Source organism: Falco rusticolus, chromosome 6 (assembly GCF_015220075.1).
Source record: "Falco rusticolus isolate bFalRus1 chromosome 6, bFalRus1.pri, whole genome shotgun sequence".
Classification (NCBI taxonomy): domain Eukaryota; kingdom Metazoa; phylum Chordata; class Aves; order Falconiformes; family Falconidae; genus Falco; species Falco rusticolus.
The window spans coordinates 66816161-66841327 of record NC_051192.1 but is presented as its reverse complement, the minus strand read 5'-3'; the positions used below and the strand labels follow the sequence as shown (position 1 = coordinate 66841327).

The following is a 25167-nucleotide window of genomic DNA, read 5'->3' as shown; positions in this document are numbered from 1 at the left end:
CTCTAAGTGCATTAACAGCAAGACAAATGAAAATGGTAGTCTGCTACTCAGCTTATTATAGGTCAGCCTTCACTAAATAGGTTGACTGCAAAAGATAGTTATTGCAAGTAATACTATCAAAACCCAATGAAATCTCAGATTGCAATACAAAGGGATGTTTTGGTGGTATGTATGCTTTTAATGCCTGGTGATATTTGAAGAATCGGTCTTAAGTAATTTCAGAGCTATTATCAAGATATTTCAGAGAATTTGTGTCTGCCAGGTGTCCTATCAAAAGATTAGGAAAGGACAAACATCAAAGCTGTTATGGAAAAAGAAAGAGAAGTTGGAGAGACTAGTCAATTTGACTTCAATCTCTAGAAAGAAATTTGAAATAAATAAACAAAATATTTGTATGCAGCTGCAAGATAACAGAAGAGTGATCACCCTGAAGAATTTGTCAATAATAAATAGTTACAACCAATCTACCAATCTGGTTTTCTCCTGTGATAGTATAAAACTTCTTGTGGATGGGTGACAGGTGGTTGCTGCAGTGTACCTTGATTCCAGTAAGGTCTATGACATTTCTTGACATTACAATATTTTAAGCAAGTATAATACAGATTTGATTGTGCAGACTTTTTTGGATAATCCAATACTAGGTGTAAATGGTTCACTTTCAAAGCTGACTTATTGAGTGGAAGTCCTGAAGAGGTCTGTCCTGGATCCAGTTCCCTTGAGTAGTTCCTTTACAGTGCATTAGCAAAAGTAAGCCTACTGGTTTTGCAGACACAAAGCTTTAAAATACAGTATTAGACATAAAAATGATATTGACATATTGAAGAATGATCTGAAATACAGAGTGGAAGCCAATTAGTGTACAGCACATAGGCGAGAATAATTAAGTATATGTAAGAGGCTGTGCAAAACAGCTACAGAAGTTGTTACTTGAAAAGTATCTGGGAAAGGTAAATTCTTTTAGGAAGATTTGGTCCATCTGTTGCCTTGCTAGCACCTGGGGACACCATCCCAGATACCTCTGTCTGTAGCAGTCAGATAGAGATAATAAGAAAAACATGAGATTCATTGTTATGATTTATTATTATGGTTTATTTTTACATTGGTCTGTGGTAATCAGGTACAGGGATGATCAACAGATACCTCCAAAAACCCCATTCATATGTTTTAACTTATATTCCTTTCCCTCCCATATTTTTCCCATTCCCAAATAAGTTATGCACCACTTCTCCATTGGACTTTATTTTGTTCTGATTTTTACATGTGCATGAAACCCATGGTAACTTATGTAAACCTTTCCTTGAAAGTAATGCCTTAATATTAGGGTATTTACATAGATCTCTCATCACATAATACTTGGATGCACCAGCAAGATTCAAAATGAATAGTCCTGAGTAGACTACTGGTTTGTAATACATCCATGATGAGTTAATGGGAACTAAAATATACAAGTTATGCTTGCTTTGTTCAGAAGTTGAAAGACTACTGCAACAGTCATATTGCACTATACGTGAAAACACAGTTCAGACATATATACAAATCTCTGTATGCATTTCATACATTTAAAATACACTGCATTCACTTTTCAGTCTCCAGTTGATAAATTTGTCTTTCCAAACTTCATTAATATCCACATTAGGCCTCGCAATGAATTGATGTTCTCCTAGTCCAGCCACACCGCCTAATAAGTTTACACTATTTATTGTAAACTAAATTGCAGCAGAGCCTTCACAACTACATCAAAATGCTTTTAAATTGTAGAATCATAAATGTGACCAAAATATTTAGAAAATACAGTAAATCATTTTTTTTGCTACACTGTACAGAGAGAACCACTGAATTTTGGAGTCATTGACTAACAAATGATTGTCCAACTGTCTGAGCACTATCAAAACTAGCTGGCTGCAATAAGGCTTTTTACCATCCCATACCAGGTTAACTTCATTTAGTTCACGTGCCTTGCCCTGGCATGGCCACCAATCCCCCACAAGGTTTCAAAAGTTCATCTACTATCTGTGCTGTTTCTTCATCCTCTTCAGGCAAGTCCACCCTGCTTCTTGTCTCTCCTACATCTGGGGCATGCGCTCTCTCCTCCCTCTGCTTCTTCCAAGTCTCTCTTCATCCAGTGTTCCTCTTCCGTACCCCTTAAAGCAATTTAACTACTTAGCAGGATCCAGCCTTAGCTGCACATTATCCACATCAGCCAACCCACCACCCCTGAAGCAAGCCCACAGCTGTAGCTGTATATTATCAATGTTAATTAACCCAGCTTCATTCCTCTACACTTCTACATCTAACAGTTGTCCAGCTGGCCAGCAGCAATTGTCCCCCTGTACTGTGCACTGGTGAGGCCACACCTTGAATCCTGTGTTCAGCTTTGGGCCCCTCACTGCAGGAAGGACTTTGAGGTGCTGGAGCGTGTCCAGAGAAGGGCGACGGGGCTGGGGAAGGGTCTAGAGCACAAGTCCTATGAGGAGCCGCTGAGGGAACTGGGGTTGTTTAGCCTGGAGAAAAGGAGGCTTGGGGGGTGGTGGTGGGGAGGGAGTGGATCTTACTGTTCTCTACAACTACCTGACAGGAGGCTGTAGGCAGGTGGGGGTCGGTCTCTTCTTCCTGGTAACCAGAGACAGGACAAGAGGAAATGGCCTCAAGTTACGCCAGGGGAGGTTTAGATTGGATATGAGGAAAAATTTCTTCACAGAAAGGGTGGTGACGCATTGGAATAGGCTGCCCAGGGAGGTGGTGGAATCACCATCCCTGGAGGTGTTTAAAAAACACATAGATTTGGTGCTTAGGGACATGGTTTAGTGATAGTCTTGGCAGTGCTGGTTCAGTGGTTGGACTTGATGTTCTTAAAGGTCTTTTCCAACCCAAATGTTTCTATGCTTCTATAAGTTTATGATAAAACTTCTAGCACTTTTTTTTTTTTTTTTTAATCATTATGTACGTGAAAGGCCCACTTCCTTTCCCCCCCCACCCTGCCCAATATTGGTACTTTTCAAAACATGCCGTCTACTACTTGATTTGGAAAAGACCGCAAAAGAATTACTTAAGCTACTTCAAGATGTACTTTGCTTTGCTTTCTTAATTTTGTATTATTCCATTGTGCTTCATGGTATGGCGCTGTTTTTTAACTTGTGGTTTAAGCTGGTGTCGTGTCTGTTATTGTTTCTTATCCCACTTTAATTACATTAAGTGTACCCAGCTGTTCTGACATGTCATACATAGATATCTATTTGATTTACTTTCTTTATTTCCCTCTGGTGTATTTGCATCATTTACTTTTTTAACTATTAAATTAAAAGAACTATATATATAATGTACTGATTACTTTATTAAATGCAACACATGTTAAGTTTCCAGTCATTGCAGCATCTAGATGTTTTATTACTACAGGAAAACAGTTAAGTGCAAATAAGAACTTTCATTTATCTGCTATGATTGGATTACATTTTGTTAGTGACTTGTTTTATTTCCTCATAATGAATGCTTTTGGAAAGTAAATTAGAACATGTTAGAAACTTAATAATACATCGATGATGTATGGGTAATTTTCCAGAGGTATGGGTAATTTTCCACACAGTTTCAAATAGCAGTCTCAAATGGATTATGCAGTATAGGAATAAAGTGGCAAAAGCAATGCTGAGAATGGGATAGGTTATAGTACTATGCTTTATAAGCACCCCTTAGAACTTCAAATGGTAGGTTTCAATCCAAATAACAGAAGAGTTTTTGTCCCAGGACTAATATACCCACCCACGTACTGAGAATCTAAGTAGCTTACTTAAGAACCACAAACAGCTTGTTATGAATACCAGCACTTGAGTGTTTTGGAACTTTTTTTCTGTACGGCCTTTGTTGAATTTAATAATTATTCTTTCTCCATTTCTATGTTCTAAATTACCATAAAATAAACTAGTCAATAAAGAAGATGTGTAGAAGTAAAGAATACATTAGATTTTTTAATAAGATGCATAATTTTATTTTTTTTCAATATATGCACAAGTTAAAAATAATGTGATAAAGGAAATTCTTCTATTGTACTTTTTAAAGAACTTTGTGTCTTTATAGGCAAGTATACATTTGGCATCCTCTTTTCTTTATGTTCTTTCCTCTCAAATATTTTTTCATTGATTTTCCTCTCTTTATGTACTTCTATAGTGTTCTTCCTTTTGTTCTTTTCATTTTTTAATTTCATATTTTCTTCTGGTTTATTTTTGATTTTACTAATTGATTTCTTTCTCTTCCTAAATGCCTTTTGCTTTGTCTTTCCACCTTTCCCTTTCATATTCATCAATACTTGGTTTTTAGCTTGCCACCCTGTTATCTGCAGCCCATGCAAATGACGGTAATACAGCTCCGTACCCACTGAGCTCACCATTTCTTCCAGTAGCAATCCTTCTTCAGCTACCTAGCCTGACTATTGCTTCTTCCCCAAAAAAGTATCTCATTTAGTCTTTCATATCTAGTGAATCAATCCATATTTAAATCAACTCAGTCCTTGCTTTCCTCCTAAATATACAAAAATTCTAGCAACAAATGGACAAATAAAACTTGTGTGTCTTCTAGCTGTACTAAATTTCTCTTCCTAGATGCGTGTGTGCTGAAACTTCTGCCAATATTCTGCAGAAATACTCTCCAAATTTTAAATTAATCTACAAATGTGCTAATTGTGGACTTTTTTCACATCATCATTAAAAAAAAAAAAAAAAGGAACAAGTTGATGTAGGCATTTATTTTGTAGGTGTCTTTAAAAAAGTTCAGGACATGCTTCAACATTTTCTGTACTGGCACCTTTATTACATAGGTAAATTTTTCATGTTACTAACACACAAACCATAATCTTGGGATATAAAGAGTTTTGGAAGTTATTACTTGCTGGGTTTTTGTTGTTCAGGGTTTTTTTATTATTATTATTACATTGAACTATTATATACTACCTAGTTTTTTCCAGATAAGTTTTTATGTTTATTTTGTGAGGTATTAATTAGCAGACTATTTTTTTCTTAGTTCTGCTGTGAGGTATATAATTGTTTCCTTGTTCCACAAATGGTTTTAAAGAAAATGAAAATTGAAAATCTTTTAATCAGCTTCTGATATCTTTTGGAAATTATAATCAAATCTAGAAACAAAAAGGGTCTCTTTATATTTGTAATGATTCTAAGTCTTTATATTCGCTTTGATGATCTGTTATTTGTTTTTTCCTGATTGAAGTTCTTGTTTCCTGGAATTGGAGTTTTTGTTCATCATTTCAATCAAGCAGAGTAATATTCAGTGTAATGTATTCAAAATGTAACTGAAGTATTGCTGTTTGGTTTTTTGTAGGCTTTGGATTGAACAAGTGACCTTATCATAGTCCATATAAATAAAGAGTGATATTACAATGTTTTAATGATTCAGTCAGTAGAAAGACCATTCCCCCAAAATCTAGTCCAGTGAATGTTATTTTTGTTTGTTTGTTTGTTTTTACTGAGGTTGAAAGAGATTTCAACATACAGAACAGCTTAACATTATTGTAGCTATTAATAATTATAAAAATCTGCTTGTTGTACGCAGAATGGTATACTTCAAACCAGGTCTCTTCGTTCAGATCTACCACAGGTAGACTGGTCGCAGTATGGTGTGACTGCAATAAAAATAGTAATAATGCAGTTCCATTTCAGTCAAACACTTAGAACACATGTCCAAAAAAATATGTCTTCAGCCAGTTAGAAAATGCAGTCTACTGTTTGTAGCTAAAAACATACTCTGGATACTTTTTTTAATAAAAACATAAAAAAATTATCCAGATTAAGTGCTACATTAAATTGAGGCTACAACATTTGGCGCTCCTATCACATCTTGCAGCCATAGGTAAGAGTAGAACAACGATAGGGCCTTCACACAAATCCCATGAAATAAGTAAAGGAAATCCTTCCCATTTTACAGATGGAAAACTTTAACATAAAGCACGTTTTCACTGAGAAAAAAGAATCTCATTTTACTTCAGCGAGAGAAATTCAGCGCCCTTTTTCTAAGTTTAGACTTATTCAAAGGAAGTGTGATTGTCTTCTGCACTACTGTGGGTACTTAGGACCAGTGCTTACAGGCCAGCCTGTGGTTTCTGTCAGCGAGATAAATCAAGTTTTTCTGTCAATCACAGGAAATTACATGTGTGTTTTGAAATGAAAATACAATCTTGATAAGCAGAATTCCTGTCTTCTAGTACCATCCTGCCCCAAGTTTCAACTAAGAACTTCATGTTTTCCTTCTTTTAGTATATTAAATGAACATCATTGGTTTGCAACAAGATATATGGCTATATTTCTCAGAACATGTCATGTTTGCTTTAATAGATGATGTTTGATGAACCTTGCCAAGTTGCAGACCTTATCTATGACTTAGTTATGCCATTTGACATTGTGGATAATTCCGAAATCATTTGGTGCTGTAAGAATAAATGGTGATGATAATTATGACGAACAAAGAACATAATAGAAAGCCATATCCTTTGCTTATCTGTTTATCAATTTAATCAGTAAACTACCTTTTAAGAAGGGATTTTAATACTGTTAAATTTTAATAAATGGTGTCCATATGCAAGTCAGAAAACAAGACTTTATGAACGTAAAGGAGAATATGGTATTGTTTGTGCCCTGTGATTTGGACATTATTTTTCTTTGTATGTATCATTTGATATTATATACCACACTGATAAACTCAATATGTAATATAGTTTGTTGTAGTAGTATATTTTCTTAAAGTAATAAAGTGTCTGAACGTCCCATTTCTACACGTTTGCAGACTACTATAGAAATAATGTTTTGGTGAAAGTTGTTGGATTTACAGAGTAGCAAACTGAGAACTGGAAGGATTACTGTATTTGTTGTGCTGTTTCTTAGATCTTCTTGAAATGTTAATGTTGGAGCTCAGTAGAAGAGCACAGAGCAGGATTGTCTAGCTCAACATATTATTATTTATTTCTTAATAGATTGAGTAGTAAGAGACATCATTGGTACATTAAATAAAAAAGATTAGAAAACTATGTGTGAGATTTTTATTATGTGAGTATGATCATGCATCTGTACTATTAGCTACTCCCTGTCCATTATTTCCACTGTTGTGCTCTGTTGCTAGTAACAATAGGTGTGCACACTGGGCTTTCAGTAGAAAAGTATTACTGAGATCACCGCATTTTCCCCAATTCTATCAATAGAGCAAATACTGAAGTTTTCATTCAGTTTAATGAATGCCGCCTCCATGCTGTTTCCTATGACATCCAGTGAAGCTCTGTGGCTTCAGTATATTCACAAGTGCTATGACATTTCTGTCCCTGTGTAACTCAATATTTTCCGTAAGTGTAGCCTTAATTGAAAATGAGCAAGCTTATCAGTGATAGCTATATATTCAGATTGGTGGATCACTCTAGATTAAAGTACCTGTTGCAACAGCAGTATATTCCTCTTAATGTATGCAAAATGATGTCTAAAATGTGGGGGGTTTTTTGTTATTTTTGGTGGGTAACTACATTAATGGTATTCTACTATGCTATGGCATTATTCCTTTATAAATTTGAATTTAGTTCAAAAAGGACGCATGCAGTTTTACTTCTGAGTTTTATTTTTCTTAAAATTAATTTATCTGAAATATAAAGACACATATTGTAATACTGTTAGAGCAAAGTTGTGTAAGAACTGAATTTAACTTCTAAATCTATAAGGAAATAAATTGTAATAAGATAAAGTATATATAAAAAAATGTATATAAACTCTGAAAGACAACCAGTATGACAAAGACACTTGTTAACAGTGGCAAACATGAACATATAGAAAGTTATTTGATTTCAGATAAATCTAGTGATTTGTTCAGATGTTTTTCTTTAGAGTTACATGTATCAGAAGAAATTTCAGAATGTCCAGGTTTTGACTGTGCTGTAGATAACATAGGATCATGCTTTTTGTAAACTGCTGGCTCAGGTTTTCTGCTGGCTCAAGTGAGATTCTGCTGAGACATAAAAAGGTGGCTTTTTTAAATGGTGATTATTTCAGACAAGACTCACACAACCTGTAATGCAAGTTTAAGTCTGTTCAAGGACTTCTGACACACTGGCCTGATACCATATACTTCAAGATTAGCCGGAGGGGGGAAGTTAAACAAGAAGAAGTGGATGATACATCCAATTCTAATATTACCACTCTTCCTTGTGGAAAGACTTGACCAGTCCAGCTATATCTTATGCTACACTGAAAAATAGAGCTTTAATTTTCAGTTATTTTCTTTTACAGGTCATACATATGGGATGGGTAAATGAGAAACTTGAAGGAACTGATTCATCTCAGCTCTACACGTTCAAGTTTCTGGCACTGAAGGGTTCATCCTTCTACATTTTCAGCACTCCACCGGTAAAAAAATAATTTTTTTTTGACTGTTTCATTGTAAACAGAAACCTGTTTGTTACATCTGGATTTGTTTTTCCTTACCAAGTGAGGTTGTCAGCTGACATTTCAGAAGAAGTTAAATCCATAGCTGGCTTTGAAGTTTAATAAGCTTTAGATATTTAAACTCTTTCAAGGTCCTCTGAAAATCTTACTGTACTGATAGTACCAAGAATTCCTAACAGAGAGTAAGTCTTTTACTTCTTAAAGGTGTGTAGTTCAGATTTTTTCTCTGTTTGGTTAGGTCAAATATTTCCTACCTTATTTTTTCTATGGTATTTTTGTAGATGTAATGAGTTTGTAGTTACTCTGTTTTCTTAAAGACAAGGTGTGTCATGAAATACACCATCCATACTACTAATAGATACTTGATTTTGCACACAGGCAAAGGAATGAAATGTTACAGAGTATCCAATGCTAAATGTAGTGTTTGAACAAATGAAATTATCTTCCTTTGATAATTTTCATAGCTAGTAACAAGAATTATATTTCACAATAGATGACTTACCTAATACTTCTCTAAGATAACCCTAATAAAGTTAATTTAAAAGAATGAAACATAAATGAGCTGTAGAATTCTAAACTCTTAAAAAGTGACCCATACTTACCACATGGTATTGTTTTATCCTTTCTTTTTTCTCCAGAGCGCCTTTGCTTTAAACAAACCAAAAAAAAAAAGAATAAAATGTGTAAATAGAATGCAATTTCAATTCTACAGCTTCCTTTTGGTTTTGCCCAGAAGGTGATCAGTCTCCCTGTTTCTTCAGATGATCCAAAGAAAATCTGATCCTTCACATGCATACCATGTGCAGTACTTTGGGAAGAACATACTCTTAGAAACTTATTTGTGAAACTCAATGAGAAGCAATCAGTAACATTTTCTCTCTCTCTAAAATGAAATTCTAGATCCAATGATTCCTATTAACTTCAAGCATTTTTAAATGGCCAATAGTTTTATTTTTAAAATGAGACAACACATATGGGAAAAGTTCTTTTCCTCTCTAAAAAATTATTTGTCTATATGTTAAGTCAAGGAACTAAAATTTGAAGCAATTAGTACAATCCAATTAAAATGCAAAACCAATACAAGAATATTAAACAAATAAATAACACACCACATGAATGCTTTTCCTTTATAAAATTTAATTATCACTTTCAGACCTGTCTTTGAGGAAACATTTTTTATATAATTAAAACTATCCATCTACATGATACTAATTAGGGCTAAACTACTTCATTTATCATGTTCAGCACTCTGCTGAGAACAGACAAGTGAGGATGCATGTTTGGTAGTATTCACACCATGTTACTTGTCAGTATCTACTACACTCTATTGCGTTTCTGCACGATTTTTTTGCAGAAAAAGTGGCTTTTCAAAAAATGAATGAAGGCGACCTCCTTGGTCAATGTGTTATGTAATCCAAGTACTCAGATACACCAGGAAATGTGACAAAGCCTGTAAATTATAAAACCTGTTGACTAGTTTTCTTGCTATTTAATCGTTCCACAGATGTTTTATACCGGGGAAGGGGGGGCTGGGGGCGGGGAACAACACCAAAAAAACAGGAAATTGGCAATTTCCAGCAACCACCCTGGAGAATTCTAACCTGGATCTAAAGCAACACTTTGAAGCTGTTATCAAAGTCCTGAGGGCACCCTCAGCCCTGACTGTCCCTGAACCCCTTCCCTGGGGCTCCCCCCACCCTTCCCACAATGCAGGACCCCACTGCAGCCCCCGTGTGGGTGTCAGCCCCTGCCCCAGCCACACAGCAGGACTGGTCTCCAGCTGCCCACAGCCATGTTTTGCTCAGCCATAGGCGCCAGCGAGCCAGGCCTACCTGTCGGCCTGCTTCCAGGCCCGGCCTCAGCCCATCCCTGTCCCCAGGGAGGTGCCTGGTGCCCAGAACTGGGGCTGCCCCCAGTCCCTGTGGCTGCCCTGCTCCTGGCTGGGACATGTACTGAGCCTGGCTGAGATGAGGGTAACTTCCTTCGTAGCATCCCATGTGGCACTGGATTTCTCATTTGTGACTAAAACAGTGCTAACGCACCAGTGGGTTTGGCTGATGCTGAGCAGCACCTGCACGGCCTTTCTGTTTCTCACAGTGCCCACCCAGTGAGTAGGCCAGGGGTGAGCAAGAGGCTGGGAGGGGACATGGCCAGGACAGCTGACCCAAATAGGCCAAAAGGGATATTACATACCATAAAACATCATGCCCAGCAATAGAAAATGGGGATTTGGTCTTCAAAAATAGCCATTGCTTGGAGACTGGCTGGGCATTGACCTGCTTGGGGCGGGCAGGTGCAATCACCTTTGCATCGCTTCTTTTTTCCTCCTTCCATCACTTATGAAACTGTCTTTATCTTGACCCACAAGTTTTCTTGCTTTTGCTCTTCCTTTTTTCTCCTGTATCCCACTGTGGGGAGATGGGAGTTAGCAAGTGGCTGTATAGGTCCTTAGCTGTTGACCAAGGTCAACCCACTACAGGGCGATGGGATGTCCCTGCCCTGCCAGACCCGAGGCAAGCTCCTGTGGCTCCTGGGGAGCTATCAACCCACACTGTGCCTGGACACTGCTTCTGTGTCACATGTCCCGGTTCTGTAGCTGGAAAAGCAAGTCCCCACACAAAGCCATGCATAGAGCTGATTCGCTATTTTTAGAGCTATTTAATAGTACGGCTCTTACCATTACTCCTACTGACTTTTATTTACTGTGTTAAGTGAGACATTAAAAAATGGATTGTCCAGTCACAAAAATACAGATGTTTTAACTTGGTTGATCTTTAGAAGATAAGTTTAATACATTTTATTTCAGAGATGTTTCTGTAATGTTACTGCTGTTTGTATACTGAATCAATGTAGTGTATATCAATGTAGTGTGTGCAGATTTGATGATCTACAAGTCAAACAGTTATCTTTAGTTGTAATGACCTTACCTATAACTTTATAACTGCTTGTAAAAGGATCTGGTACAATTTCTACTCTTTTTCTATTTAATTGTGTGGAAAAGATGATATGAATGTAAATACAGCTGCTAACTTTTGTAAGAATGGAAAACATAGTTACCCGTGGGCAAAAATAAAGAAAAATGTGGAAAAAATGTGGCTATTATAATATGAAATACATCACTATGTCAAGTAATATTCTATTTATACTCCATTTCAACAATATATCAGATGATGTTTCCAAAAATGTAGAAGCTTCACCATACAAGTAAATATCAGGAACAGTGCGATTAGCAGAGAATGATCTTTCTGCATCCCTAAAGTGGCTTATCTGATAGCATTTAAGGAATTTAGATTTCATTTGCAGATTGCTATATTAGAATTGTGACACATTTCTGAAAACTGCATATGTAAAAAACACAATTGAACAAATAGAAATTATTCTTGTGTTAATAAATATACAAACAGTATATTACATTCTAAAAGCCTCTGATAAATTTTTGTCACTATTCAGATCTTGAAAAGGTTCTGGATCTATATCATAGGAGAAATTGGGGAGACAATATTCAAAATAGTCATTCAAAATGAAACTGGTTTTATGTCATTAAAGATTTGCAGAGAAATTGAGTGCTTTGTTTGTATGGAATATGGGTTATATGTAGGGGAGGATTGTGCTGTTTGATTTTCTGTCTTCCTCATAGTTCAGTATGTTTTTTAAATTCAAGTCTTCAAGTCACCACATCTTTGGACCTGTTATGTTATTTATGGACCCTTAATTACAAAACTCTTTTTTCAACATGATTAAATAAATAACACTGAAGTGGTTTACATGAAAGCAGCTAAGCAATCACTGTTTTAAGAAAAGGAATAAATACAAGAATAATGTGAAACAGAAATAATTTCACCTTTGAAAAACTCTATAGAGAAGAAAGCTTGCGTAAAATAATTAGCATGAGCACTGCTTTGAGTGTTAGAGTACTGCTATGTAAGTTCTAGATAGTTGTATTTATAATTTACATTATACATAATGTCAATGTAACATATTAGGAAAGAAATGACAGTGAGTTGGAGGGCATATATTTGACCATGAATGCTTTTGGTGAACTTTCCAACTTTACACACAGTTCTTCATTTATTTTGTTCACATATTTGCTAGGATCCGACTGCTCTTTTTATACCATTGAGTTTCAGTTGGTTTGAACATCTTTAGGCTTCTTATACTGCTATCATAGTTCATCTCAAGAAGATTTCTTGATGTTATTTTTTTTTACTTTTTAGTATCTTTTAATACTTTTTTAAAGTTATACTTGGCTTATTTTTTTTCACTGAAGAGTGAAGAGACAAGTGAAATTAATTACTCCTGAAGTAAAAGTATTTCAACTTTTGCCTAGAGCTTTTTAGTACTTCTAGGTGGGTTGGATACTTCTACTTAATTGTCAGATAGTGCAACATTCTCTGTATTCCAATAATAAGTAATTTTTATTTAATATTATTATATAATAATTTAATATTATATTAATATATAATAGTATAATAATATATATATTAACATAAATACTTTGATCTTTCTTTTCCTTAAGCTTTACTCTTTATATATGTATTCAATTTTATAGTATTTGGAGGGGCACTGGAGATTTGTAGAATCAGATTCAGTGTTCATAGAAAGTCAGAGTATGTTATGTTCCCTTTGACTTCAGTGAGTTTTGAAGTGTGATTCTCTTTTACATGCACCCCATATTTGTTTCTCATGTCTAGTCAATCCTTTAGTGCTGATCTCTGAATAGGCATGAAATTCTTTTATGCCTATTTTATAATTATTTTATAATAGAATTCTTTTCTAGGGAGTAACTTTTTTGGTTTGTTTACTACATGTATGTGTCAAAATCAATTTAACTGTTTTCTCTTTATTTTAAATCATAACTTTTTAAAGAAAAATCAATGATTAACACAGAAATTTATTATATTTGGAATATGAGCCTGAACTGATGCTGTGATCACTTGGTCTAAGTAAAACTATGTTTTATTAGTTTACTTATTTCCAGAAATCCAATGTAATGCCTGTTCTTATAACATGAGGAACTTACAGAAACTCACACTGAAGTAAAAAGCACTTCTGCAACACTTGGCACTTTGGTAACTCTACACACTTCTTTCAGTCTCTCATTATGGACTTAAAATTGTAACTGCAGATTCCTGTTTTTCTCTCTGTTAATTTTTATTATCTCTGTGATCAGCTCAGTGTTCTCTGTGAATTTACAAATGTGTTCATTTTGCAATCTTTCTGAAAGGGTTAATATAACCAAATATCTACAAATCCAAGTATTCAATACATAACATAATGCATTGAGTTAGCTAAGGAGTTGGTCTTCCAATAATAATAATAACAACATTCAGGTACTGTTGGTAATAAATACATTTATTATAAAATGGTAGAGATACCATTTTAATTGTAGACATGCTATGATCTAAGAAAACTATAATTAATTTCAGCTGTCTCTTTGGATTCCAGTATCCCTTTGTATTATGTTTGTTTCCTCTCCTTAAAATAATTATCAACATATAATTCATGTTCTCCTGATGACCTTGCACACTATGATATTCAGACTGTTTCACTCTTGACTTTAAGTATGGTAACCTTTCTCTGACATACACAGTAGAAGAAAATCTTGGCTTGTATAGGTGCTGACAGTTACCATCGTCACTAGCTATCTCTGCTGAAAAAGTCATAAGAGGTTACTGAGAGTCAAAGGATGAAAGAGAAGCACAGGATAATGGGGAGAAGGCTGAAGTATTCAGAGTGAATTTAATGGCACAGAAGTGTCACTGTTGTCCATGGTAGCATCATTAATAGCAGCAAAGAACCCCAGCAGTTTAGGAATCAATCCCCAGTCTTCAGGAAACAAAACAAATTATATGAGCAAATGAAAGTTCAGTTATGTCTCAACAGCTTTCAGGTTATAACCTATGTCACTAAGTTCAGTTTTATAAACAGCAGGTTAAGTTGGTGCTTATGCTTTTGTATCTTGTCTAGCCACTAACAGAAATGAAGGGTTCTCCTGCTTTTAAATGAGATTGAAAAGAACCTTTCGCTTCAAGAAATTCAAGACCAAGTAATGAACTTACCACCATACTAGGCTGTAAACCTTATTTTGCCAGAAAGGCAAAATGAAGATCCCTTTTGAGGATCAACAATAATGGGCCAAAACCTGCATTGTTTAATTATTTTATTTTCAGAACAGTGATCAAAGTAAAAAATATTTCCCTGTATATAACATTGAGCAAAGACGTGCAGTACTTGCTTTATGTGAGCATGTTTGAATGTATAATGTTCCTTTATGAATCAGCTTTGTAATTCTTCAGTTTCAATTTTCTAAACTTGTGTTATTTCTTCATTGTAGCAACAATTGAAAAGCAAAACTAAAAATAATATACTGAATGGACCTTACTAGAAGGAAAAGAGTAACAGAAATCTAAAAATTATAAATGTTTGGCTCTAAAAATTGCTACATTTTATGAAGTGATAGCAGGAAAAGTCGAATATCTAAAGTGGTTAAAAGTTAATTTCCTAAAGCATCCAACATTAGATTTAAATTTCACAAAGTTCCTTTAAAGTAGTATTACATACTTTTAAAGGTAGCTGTATGTAATGTTTTGATCTTGAGTTTATGAGAAAATGCTCATAATAAAACAGAATGAGGAGGTATATAACATGCTTTTAAATATTCTACTTTATGCATTGCATTCAAATTATGTTTTTCATTTCACTGGTAAAATAGAAAAAGTGTCAGATGGAGAACCCTAGAATATGACTCCCTTTATATCCTTAAAAGACGTGATGATAGAACTTCCTCTTCTAGAAGTCTTCAGTCCCATTTGCAGTAGGTGATTTATCTCATCTAAACTTAGTTGTCTCAAAGTTCAAGATCTAATCTAAAGTTAGAGCAACTGGGAGAAAGCACTGTCTTTTGTTCTTTTTTTTTTTCTTTCTCCTTTCTCAATATGTTGAAGTTAAGATTAGATTATTAGGAATTAGATTAGGTTGTTAGATTAGATGCCTCTGATGTATAGACTTAAATGGGATGCTTTCCACATAAAGAAGAAAGAATTCAGGTAAATTCTGAAACACACTGCTTTGAAACACGTGGCTGTGAGGTCTACTTGATAATAATGTTCATTAATTTCAATTGGAGTGGACATAAAAGCATATAAGATTAGAAAGACACTAACACCAGGTTCACGTGACTCGTACAACAGCACTCTGAAATAACACTTAATAACCAGAAGTCACATCAGTCTGCTCCTAAGTGTTGTAGTGGTTTGGATTTTCATCATTTTATTACCATTTTTCTTAATGGTTTAGAATTTATAAAGACCTGGAAATTAAACTTAAATTTTAAAAAACGCATGTTGATCTTCATGTAAAACATCAGGAACATTATTTATTATAGGTGAAGTATGTGCTACTGTGAATACAGAGAAAAATAATCTGTTATTGAATTTCATAGTTTTTTCCTACTTACATTTCATCCACAGAAGCCAGATGTTTTGCAGCCATATTTTGCTTTACCTAAATAATTTAATTTAATTTTTATCCTTTCTTCCTTTTGGGAGGGAGGCAGGAACAGGGCAAAGCTGCATCTGCCCTGCTATTTTAAAGTATCCATGTTGCTATTAGAGACACCCAAACACTTATTTCCATGAGCTAAAAGCCTCAGACTTACAATTTAGTCAAATTCTTCATATATCTATGCAGCCATCCCTGTGCATTCACCAAGAGCTAGATTTTGCTTTAAAATATAAGCAAAATGATGCATATTACCCTTGTATTTTTCCTATGTATAGGTTCTTTGTTTTTTTCTTAAACTACATAGACTAGGTACTGTTTTTAAAAGAAAACAGATTATCACATTGTATCAACTAGAATTTAGGAGAAAACTTCAAACATCGTTTTAACTGTCAAACTTTAACAGCCTGTCATGTCACAGGACTAAGTGATGAAATCAAAAGGAAACAAAAATGTCTTTTCATATTCATTGTTAAGCACACAGTTGACACCCTTCTTAATTTCAAATATTGCAATCACATGGTCCCTTTCGTTTTTTAGTATAAATTTTAAGTTATTGGTGCATTACTGTATGCCAACTCAAACCTGAATTTAAGAAAAAATTTTGGTCTGTTGATTGTAAGATTTTTTTAAAATGGAGACATGAAGCTGAATTACTCTGGGTTTGAGACAAGTTGTCTATGTTAACATATTGGAAAATAAATATGCTTATGTAACTCACCACAGATATTACAAAGAGGTTTCCATCATACTGTAGTAATAACGGGAAAAAACCAATGAAATTATTTAATAGTTTTTCGTTATAGTAAGACTCCTGTAGATGCTGTTTCTGTAAAACTGAATGCTATTTCACAGTCTTTTCTTAATGATGGATATTAAATGTAGAAACATGTCAATATTTAGAGCATCCAGTAGGATAATGATGAGTGGAAACTTAATTTTTTTTTTCATCTGTACATGATTTTAGAATAAATAATGTGTTTTTAATATTTCTTTTGATATTATAGGTAAGCACACTAGACTGGGTACGAGCTGAAAAAATCTATAACCTCTGTGAGGTTCTATTTAAAATTCACAAGGTAGGTTTCCTAACAATCATAATATTGTTTAGTAAAGAAAGCTTGCCTTTTCCTGTTAATAATAAGCTCAAGTTAATCTTAAATAGGAGTAGCTAACATTCAAATAATTCATCTGTTGTAAAAAAAACTATTTGTAATTGCTAGTGCATTAGCTATGCAAGTATAAAAATACATGGAAAATGGATTAAGCTCTAAGCGAGCAAGTTATGAAAATGCTTCCATACTGAAGAAAATTTTCAGTATTCAAGCTGGTTGTATGAAGTCTAGGTGAGACACACAGCTAAGCATAATGAAGCTGAATACTGCTTTTTTCTTCGTGGGTCAGATTTTTGAGTGAATGTAATAAAGAATGCTTTTGCTATAATTCCTGTTCTCTATAAATATACTTTTATTTCTTTTCAGTAAATAGAAGTAGAAATTTATGTCCCTTTTAGGTCAAGTGTAGTTTGCAAATGTTAAAGTAGGTGTTACCTTACAAAAGGCAATATGGTGCATTTGTGTACTATAGAATTCTTCATGGTTTTTTCCCACCACCTAGAGAAAGTGTCATTTTTTCTTTTTAACTTGTCTCAAGCAAGGATTTTGGGTAAAACCTTGGCAGTCTGTTTAAATAATTGACTTACAGAAGATATTTTCTTATAAGTTGCATCAGATAAATTAGTTTATTTCTCTACCACCTAATCAAAAGCTACTTTGCAGGTGAGGTAAGGCTAGATGAAAGCTTACTAGCCTAAGAGAGTAAAATCAAATATATTATTGGGAGCAGGGGGGGTGATCAGTCTTTTCAGATAAAGTGTTGTTTCACTGAAAAATTACAGATCATCTTCAGTTCTCATCAGCCTCTCTCTCTGCTGTTTGTCCTTTGACCGTGTACTAATGTGGAGAAGGTTGTTCCTCAGTTCCCTTTACAGATCCTGATTTAACCATGTGCCAAAGAACTGCTTAAGTTTTTTTGGTTTAGTTGTGGGATGTTTTTTTCTGATACAACACAGTTATTCGGGACAATTTACAGAAGGAAAAGTGAAAATGAAAAAAAATAATCTTAGACCTGACAACACTCCGTTCCTCTTTACTCCCCTTTTCGGCATAGAGGGAAATGATCTGTTGCACTAAATGACCATATTCTTCAAAGAATGGGGTGGCAGGGAGTTTCCATTCCTGACTACTCAAACTACTTGTCCCACACTGACTTTCAACAACATGGGCATGTTTCCACACCAATTTTGTTGACTGTGATTAAAAAAAAAAAAAAAAAAAGATAATCTGAAAACATAATGAAGTTACAAACGACAGAGCAAGGACCACATTGAATTTGATAGACATCTAAAAAAATACCTCTCCAATATGAGTAAAACATCTGTATTTAACAGAAGTGTCAGTCCATTAACTGGCTTCTAAAAGAGCTTCTGCTCATGTCAGCTGCCAGTTTTGAAGCCCATCACTGCCTGTTTTTTTCTCTGTTGTAGGCCTGCTGACACTGAGCTGGCGGGGAAGGTTCCCATCTCTGGCAAAAGTGGGGAGAGGGAAAGGTCTTGGCAAATGCCGTGCGAAGATATTAACAATCCTGTAGTTGGGGCTTGAGCTCAGCTCTGGAGTGCAGGATGCAGGATCACAGCCATATTCTTGTAGGCATAGCATTATTTCAATGTGACCATTTCTCCAGATGGATGCACATGGCAAACTTCAGGTCCTGCCCATCACTGAGACAGCAGCAAAGAGCAGAGGTTCTGTCCCAGATTATTTGGTTCCTTAATTTTTTTGTAATATTTTTTCCTGATAAAATAAGTCAGGCAGCAATTAAGTATATACTCATTATGCCCTTTGAAAAGTTTTTGCTGTGTTTTGTCTTTTGGTTTTGGTTTTTTTCCCTTGAAATGTTACTACTGATTTGAAATTCAGTCCTTCCTCCAATGTTCTGGTAATTTCAAGGATAATGTATCCTTAAAGCATATTCTGTGATACTTTTTCATTAAGAAAAAGAAGTGGGAAATAAACTACCCAAGATTCAACTCTTTAATGTTCTTGACATTTTAATAAATGCATGCTTAATTGCCAGTCTTCATGAATACATTATCTAAAGTGCAAAAGCTCAAATTCAACTCTTTAACCTCTTTTCTGTTGATTCCTTGGTATAAATGACAATGACACAAACTCAGCAAATCCAAAAAGATAGGAAGAAATCTTAAGAGGTTAAGGTTTCTTCATCACAGACTGAAAGACGGAGTTTATTCTAAAAACTGCCATTTAGGGGGAGTATTCTAAAGGACTTTCAGAAGCTGGTTAGAGCTAGTGCAGAGCTCTGGTGGAAGGTGGCATTGTATCTTCTCATGAAAGATGGATTTTAAGGAGAGGTGCACTTGTTACTCACCTAATTGTAAGCTTCTCATCTGTGTTTATTATGACACAAGAGTTAAACATGGAAAATGAGAATCCAATATGGAAATTACATTTGAAAACAAAAATGTTTGCTATATTTTAATTTGTGTGTGTTTATACATACATATAAATACACACTTGCATATGCAAATATGTGAATTAAAATTCATATATATATATATATATCATGCACTTGCATATTCATGGACATTTAGTGGTAACAACCAGATGATTGAAAATGTAATTGCTTTTATCATATGTGTTTCTTCCTATATCTTGGCTTATACTCCATATTTACTGGAACTGTTACTGGAAATCTGTATTTTTCAGGGGCAAGAATAATTGCATTTTTAAAATCTGTCTTAAAAACATTTTCTTTTCTTTTATTGCCTGGTATTTTCAAACAGTACATTTTCACACAGAAAATAAGAAATATTAATAAGTAGTCTACAGGCCAGGTTGTGCAGCATTGAGTCTTGAAGCAGATACAGATATAATACCTGTCACTCCATAGCTGCTGAACATCAGATTATATACAGGAATTTTGTTCAACTTCCTTTTCAACAGCCCAAAGGAGTGTTGTAAAATAACTTTGATCTTCCTTAAGACTGTTCTCTCCTCAGGTAGCTGCAAGGGCCATTTTTGACAGCAAAGTGCTGTGTACCCTGGTGGCATTATGTGCTGCTTCTGAGGTGCCCCACAAAACATCCATAGCTTAACAGACTAGACTCGATCAAATTGCGTAAGGTTACATTTGCCAGCTTTATTCAGTAATTCACCAGCACAAGCAAAGTTTTCAGTTCCCATCTGAGTATTTTGATCCTGTTTATGAATAGGAGAGCAGTACTCAGAGGAAGGTGTGCTAGCAGAGCATTTGTTTCCTCTGCTTTTCATTACTAAAAAGTGAATCTTCACTACTGCACTGTGAGGGCGATTGCCTGTACATCTAGAATCGTAGGGACACAAGACTCTGAACATTTAAGAATTTATTTTAATGTATCATAATATTTTATATTACATTTGGATGTTCAGATTCCAGCTATTTTTCTGTTTTCATGTGCATGGAATTTCAACTATAGCCTCAAGAGGCTATGATAGGCTATTAGAGGTTCTGGAAAACTAAATTCTAAATCTTTATAAATCTTATCCTGACTACAAGTTTCTAGGACTTTGGTGCCCCTACAAAGTTGCATTCTAGCCTTTCCAAAGAACCTAAGTCCAGTCAAACATAACTGCTTTTACCTCAGATCTGCTTGACTAGAGTCAAGTCTCCTAAACCTAACCTGGAGTGCTAGGGAAAAAAAATTCTATTTGTGAGTGCCTAGAAAATAAGAAATAACATTCTTTTTTCAAATTCTTCACTATTTTCTGCCTCATGCTATTATAGAGAAATGAAGAAAAGGCCCTATCTGATAAATAGAATTTTATAAAAAATGCATATTTTTGTATTTCAGTCACATCATACCCAGATGTAAAGGCAGTAGCTTTTTTATTTAGTTTTATTTTTCTCTGTATTTATACTAGTCAAAGAAGTCTTGAAAGATTAGGTAAGTTTCTTGTAAGAATTTGTTTTAATTTACAAAACATTCTGTTACAGGGATTTTTTTTTTTATTTTGAAAGACCAATATGAAGATTTTCTTCCTCTTCATCTTGAAGGTGATGGCAGCATCTCACTTCACTTCCATTGCAGTTGCTTAGCAGCACTGGCAGCTATTAGGGGACATTTGAAAGCTCACACTGTCATTTTCAGATTTAGCCCTTCAGTGCTTGATAATTTTCTGCATTCCTTGGTGGTTAGCATATTGGAACCTAACCATAGCAGGGTAGTTATATTCTCCTGTAAAGCTGGTACACAGCTCTTGAATTGTACTCAAACAATTCAGGGATTTCCTTCCTTTTCACAGTAAACAATATATTGATACAAACTCTTTAAATTATGTATGTATTGCTTAGGTAACTATGACAGTGTTTTGGAAGCGCAGAAGTAGCCTGGATTACGTGATACAGGTTAAAGTGAATAAGAAGCAAAGAGAGAAGTTGTCTTTGCAATTATTCTTTAACTCTCAGAACATTTCTTCAAGGTAATTATTAACATAATGACATAACGTATCAAAGTACCCATAACTTACAGAATACAACGTTGCTTTAACTGTTTTTGATAGATGAAGCATCACACACTGAAACATGTCTTTCAGCTCTGGCTTGCTGATGATTGCTGCCTACAAGCAAACTTGTATTTAGGTATTCATCAGGACTTCGATCTTGAAGACCAGAGGCCGTATTGTTTCAGTGTTATGGTTGGACACGGCAAGAGTCATTATTTCAATGTGGAGCTGGGCAGTGAGTTGGCAGTGTGGGAGAAATCATTTCAAAGAGCGATTTTCGTGGAAGTTCAGAGAACAGGGGTAAGTAATAAATAATTTAAATCCTGGAGCAATTTCATCAGTAAAATAAGTATAACATTTTTAGATAATTTCTGTGTTTAGTAATTGCATCAGATTGATGTGCTCCATGACTAAGGATCTGAGTGCATTTTTATACACTGAAGGCGTCTGAAAGCTTCATCAACACATCAATATTTGTATGTCAATAACTATGTAATAACAGTCTGTGAGCATGTTATGAAAATTAACTTGAAAGTAATAATGTGTAAGTCAACCTTGATTATAAAAAACTGGAAATTAATACATTTCACCACTGGAAGATAAATTTCTGTGGAGATTACTCACTCCACCTTGAACATTTTCTTCCAGAAAGTTTATGTTCCACTTATATAAGGTAAATATGTTATGTTTTACATGATGGTTCTGTTTTCAAAGATGAAATATTTTGCTCTTACATTGTTAATTGTAAGTTGGGATTGTACTTGTTAACACTGGAAGAGACTGAAGACAGTGTAAAAGTGAAAGTTTGTGATAGTCTTAAATTCTCAAAATTCAACAGCAAATTATCACTTTCTACTGGCTAGTAAAATTCTCTCAAGTCAATTATTTCCTTAGATCTGAGGGTGCACTTCCCATTAGGTCATTTGAAATTTAAGATCAAGATTCTTGGTATAGTTGTGTAAATGTAGGTGTCTTAGCATTGTGGTGACTAAGCTCCTATTAGAATCAGTAGAGACCAAAGAATGATTGTGCTTGTCCTGAAACAGATACTTTATTCTAAAGGAGATATTTTGCGGTATGACGACAGAGAAGATAAATTTATTTTTATTTAAGTTGCAACTTCAAACGCCTGTATATGGTTATATAAACAAGTTATTTGCTGAACATCTGGATCCATACTCCCAAGTGAACTAGACCAGTGGTACTGGAAAGTATGGATTAAGAGTATAGACCTCCAATTAAAAACAGAGTTACACAGTTTAGCACAAATGCAAGATTGATCTGATATGTTCGCATTTGCAGGGACCTTTGAAAGATGTTTGCAATAGTGAGAGCACTGAATCACAACATTGCATTAGCACACCTTGCAAGGAGCAGAAGTCCTAGCACAGGTGTTGGATCAGCTCTTCTAAGTTTCCAGATCTGTAGGATTCTAACGAGGTTTGCAGGCACTTGCTTAGAAGCCTTCCAATTGTCTCTTTGCACTGATGAGGTAACAAAGAAGATTTTGCAATGGTGATGCCGTTGCTCCTGCACTTTTGAGAAGTAGTGCAATTCTTAAAAAAAAAAAAAAAATTCTTCCTGAAAATATGCTGGGTATGAGGGAGTTATTAATATGTTAATAACACATATTGAGTGTGTGTAAAGTATTTTCTCACAATTTCTGCAAGAAATTATGATACAACTGTGTGACCAACAATTTGATTGTCCTATGTGCTGTTCCTATAAAAAGCAGAAAATATATAATTAAAATTAAGTATAATGAGGGTGGAGATTAGCTAGTTCTGTATCCAGTCAGTTTCTGAAGTATTTATTGTTAACCTCAAAACTTGTTCTTTTACATAGTAACAATCTTAAAATTAAGGAACAAGTCTTTTTGAAATGATCTTTTGTCATTTTAATCCAACAATCCTCTTAGACCCATATCCCACAAAAGCCATTAATATTTCTTCCAGCTGAGGTTTAAACTATCTGAAACCTTCAGGAGAGGCATTCAATTAAAATCCTGATTACAGTGCTTTAGTCTGCTTATGTGTGATCCCATATCTTAATTTTCTGTCACTCAGTTGCTTACATTCAAGTTTGTTGTAAACCACTATGTCACTAGGATGCAAAGTGCTGTGGCCACTCTCCAGCAGTGAAAATTCTTTTCACTCCACTGTTTTCTTTCTTCCTTCCAAACAGAAATGTTGCTTTGAATGCTCTTCTTTTCAGAATGATATCAAGAGCAGCATGAATGAGGTGCAACTTAACATTACATAATTATTTCAAGCCATAGAAAAAGAACTGGTAGATTAGATTGTCACCAATAGGGTAGATTGTCCATAGAAATTCTTCCTTTTGGAGAAAGACCATAATTGAAGTTTTACATTTATTTTTATTCATAAATGAATGGGCAAGATTCATGGCAATTGTTTGCTTGCATGTGTAATTTCAGTCGTTCTTGTTGAAATGTGGCGTGGTTCTGTTTACTGTTGACGGTCATTCGCATTTTGTCTTTGATAGGATGATTGTTAACCTTATCCTGTATGTGTTCTTTGTGTTTGGTGTTACCGTAAGAAGAGGTGTATTTCTTCAAAGATTCTGTCCATACAGTTTATGAAAAGAATTATTAATGTGCAGTGGTATGTTCAAAGATGCTTTTCAATTTTGTCTGCCCATGTTGCATGATTTTTTTGATACAGAAAAAACGCAATAAAGCAGGAGGATATCCCCCTCACAGTATCATTCCCCTTTGAGCTATTTTAAAGCCATATTTCAAGCTGCAACTGCTTAGAAAAAGGAGTCTGCCGAGAAACTGTGAAATTCAGTGACCGGATGAAATTAATCTGTTTACAAACAATGATATCAAGCAAATTTAGGTTAAATCCATGTCCTAGAAATACCTATATTTTCTTCCTAGAAAAAAAAATCCTGTAGTTGCAGATGGGGGAGTAAAAATGCAATAGAAGTAGGGCAGGAAGGTGCTTGAATGGCAGAAAAAATGCTGTTAAAAAGTATTCGCATGAGGCTGGTAATAAAAGTCATCATTGCAATGGAGGAAGATAGGCAGTGAAAGCCTCTCAATTTTAACTAGAAGTTCAGTCAGTTCACAGAAATCCTAGCAAGACTCTCTGCCTCACCTGGAACATCATAAACGTTGTAAGACCAATTATTCATGCTCAAATGAAGTAATTTTTCTTTTTCTTTGTTTAAAAGCTTTTTAAGGTGTAGAGAATCTTAAAAAATAAAAGGTTAGCACCTTTTCCAGATGTCTTACTGATTATTTGACCCTTCTGGGTAGTCTTGTCAGTACTACGAGATTTTATTCCATGTTTGTTCAACCCTGTCTGTTTTAAGTTGCTTTCTCAGTATTCTTCCCTCTCCTCAAACTATTCTTCCCAAAGCAAATTATCTTGACTCATCTGAGTGTTGGATATGATTGTTAAATTAATGCAGAAACATCTTGATAAGATGATTTGGATCTTTGGGGTCTTCAGTCTTGTTCAACGGGAGAATAGAGGAGGATATTGGAATAGTATTTGGCAGGAGACAGAGGAAAAAACAATGGTAACACATTTCATTGTCAGCTGTAGAAAAGTTGAACTAACTATTTTGGCATCTTCAAATTTTGTACTTGTTACATGGAAGGCAGAAGACAGAGAAGAGGAACCTGCTTCACAAGATGGAAGAGCTCTCAGGAGACTGAA

At 34.9% G+C, this 25167-nt stretch overlaps 1 protein-coding gene across 1 annotated transcript in view; it reads left to right on the top strand.

Moving 5' to 3' along the window:
- The window catches only part of SNTG2 (syntrophin gamma 2), a 268449-nt gene that overhangs the window by 213986 nt on the left and 29296 nt on the right, over positions 1-25167 (top strand). Inside the window, exons 12-14 of the mRNA XM_037392081.1 lie at positions 8262-8378; positions 16925-16996; positions 21536-21778. Of these exons, the coding sequence (XP_037247978.1) occupies positions 8262-8378; positions 16925-16996; positions 21536-21778 (432 nt within the window). The remainder of the gene's footprint in view (positions 1-8261; positions 8379-16924; positions 16997-21535; positions 21779-25167) is intronic.